General features: G+C 38.3%; 1 protein-coding gene across 1 annotated transcript; it reads left to right on the top strand.

The window, feature by feature from the left end:
- Positions 1 to 222: 222 nt before the first annotated feature.
- On the top strand, positions 223 to 1088 carry LOC107006535. Its single transcript, XM_015205063.1, has 3 exons — positions 223 to 530; positions 641 to 728; positions 849 to 1088. Exons 1-3 carry the CDS (start codon positions 223 to 225, stop codon positions 1086 to 1088), a joined length of 636 nt encoding a protein of 211 aa, XP_015060549.1.
- The last annotated feature ends 736 nt before the right edge of the window (positions 1089 to 1824 follow it).

Below are 1824 nucleotides of genomic sequence, written 5' to 3'. Positions count from 1 at the left end.
AAGGTGTTGGGAGTAGTCTCTAGGAATCCAAAATCTCATTAAATCCACGTCAAGTAAAGTCTTGTTCATCGGTGTGAGTCACAACACATCTATGAGGAGAGGCTATAGGATGATAGAGTTTCATTTTCTTAATCAATCATGTATCGTGCAAGTAGAATTGAGGTTATAAGTGTCTATTCCTAATCTCTTCTCTTGTGATTATAACGTATGACTACTAGAAGAATGTCTGCAAGAAGGTTGGAAGAGGATGAAGTTCATGAGGGATTTTCTCAAGTTGAGCAAGTCTTTATAGTGGGTCAAGGGGATGGGGTTCCCTTGGTTCGCGAGGACATGACTAATGGGGAGATTAGAGAGGCTCTCCTTGCATTAGCCCGAGTCATAACAACTCATGTGAATGGAGGTGTAGAGAATAGGGTGAATGCTTTAGAGAGTACCATGACCTCTAGATTTGGGAACTCTGTGAGTATGAATCCTGCTATCTTCCTTGGTTATAAGGTGGGAGAAGATCCCCATGAGTTTCTAAAAGGAGTGTAAAAGGTGTTGAGTGATATGGGGTGACTTGTAGGGAGAAGGAGGAGTTGGCCTCATACCAATTGAGGTAAGTTTCTCAAGTGTGGTAAACTCAATGCAAATATTATAGGCTAGTTGAGTCGGGTCCTATAGAGTGGGAAGAGTTGAAGGAAGCTCTCTTAGGAAAGAACTTTCTCCGTGAGAGGAGTGAGGAGAAGGTTTAAAAGTTCATTAACCTTAGGCAATGTAATGTGGATGTTGGAGAGTCTTAATTTAGGAGAAAAACAATGAATTTGAAGAGTGGTAAATCCAAAGAGCAAAACCAACCAAAGTTTTAGAAGAGAGCCTCAAATCAAGATGAGGCTAGTGATACTAAGGACAAGCTTGAGAGAGGTGGTGGTTCTAGAATTGTTAAGCCTACTTGTTCTACTTGTGGGAATAAACATGTTGGGATGTGTCTAACCGGTACCGGTGTTTTCTATGGTTGTGGTAAAGATGGTCATAAGGTGAGGGATTATCCTACTATTGCCGCTAGAGGAAGAAAGGCCAAGCAAGTTCCTCCTTATCCTCCGAACTAGGATGTTGGTAAGTTATAGTTTCTCTGTTTAAGTAGAATGAATTACTTCTAAGTGGGGTTGCATGGGGGGTAGTGGAGTTGTGATTTGTTATTTCGTCTCTACAATTCAATTCAGGCTTGAGAGATAGAATGTTATAGTAGCATGTGTGTGTTGTATTTTGTGTAGGAGTCTAGTTGAAATTAAATTTCATTGATCTCCTTGAGTTTTGCGTTCCATGAAGTTATTATTATGTTGTAAAATGAGTTTATATGGTTTTGAATCTCATATTGTCATGCTTCCATCGAAAATTGCTTAAGAGTTGCATTATTTAAATATTGCACATGTTTCACTGTATGGTTTTGATGCTTCACTGTAAAGATTTTGAAATTTTGAGTAAATTGTTCTTTCATGAAAAATGGTTATAACGTGTTAATAATATCTTTATATGATCATGATAATGTATAGAGAAGGCATTCCTCCTATATGAAATGAAGAATGTAAGTCTTATTTTGCATGATGAGTTGTAGATGTAGTTTCTATCTTCTTGTTGTGTTTTGAGTCTCTTGTTTATGTGGATAATTGGTACCCCTCTTATGTGTGTTGAATATTGTGTGTTAGGGTTATGATCTACTGGTCTTGTGTATTATCTCTTGCAAGTGCTTAAAATGAAGCAAGTGTCATTCAACGACGATTGTCGTCCAAGTGGGGGAGAATGTAACACCTCTAAGACGAGCTAGGTTAAACTAGATCCTAACAT

Source organism: Solanum pennellii, chromosome 12 (assembly GCF_001406875.1).
Source record: "Solanum pennellii chromosome 12, SPENNV200".
In the NCBI taxonomy this organism is placed as follows: Eukaryota; Viridiplantae; Streptophyta; class Magnoliopsida; order Solanales; family Solanaceae; genus Solanum; species Solanum pennellii.
Note: the sequence above shows the minus strand (reverse complement) of the source record. Positions and strands in the feature narration are given on the sequence as shown.

Coding starts and splice junctions, on each gene's coding strand:
- LOC107006535 (XM_015205063.1), top strand. CDS start 223: ATGTCTGCAAGAAGGTTGGAAGAGGATGAAGTTCATGAGGGATTTTCT. Junction 531..640: donor CATGAGTTTCTAAAAGGAGT/GTAAAAGGTGTT, acceptor CAAATATTATAG/GCTAGTTGAGTCGGGTCCTA. Junction 729..848: donor GTGAGAGGAGTGAGGAGAAG/GTTTAAAAGTTC, acceptor CCAAAGTTTTAG/AAGAGAGCCTCAAATCAAGA.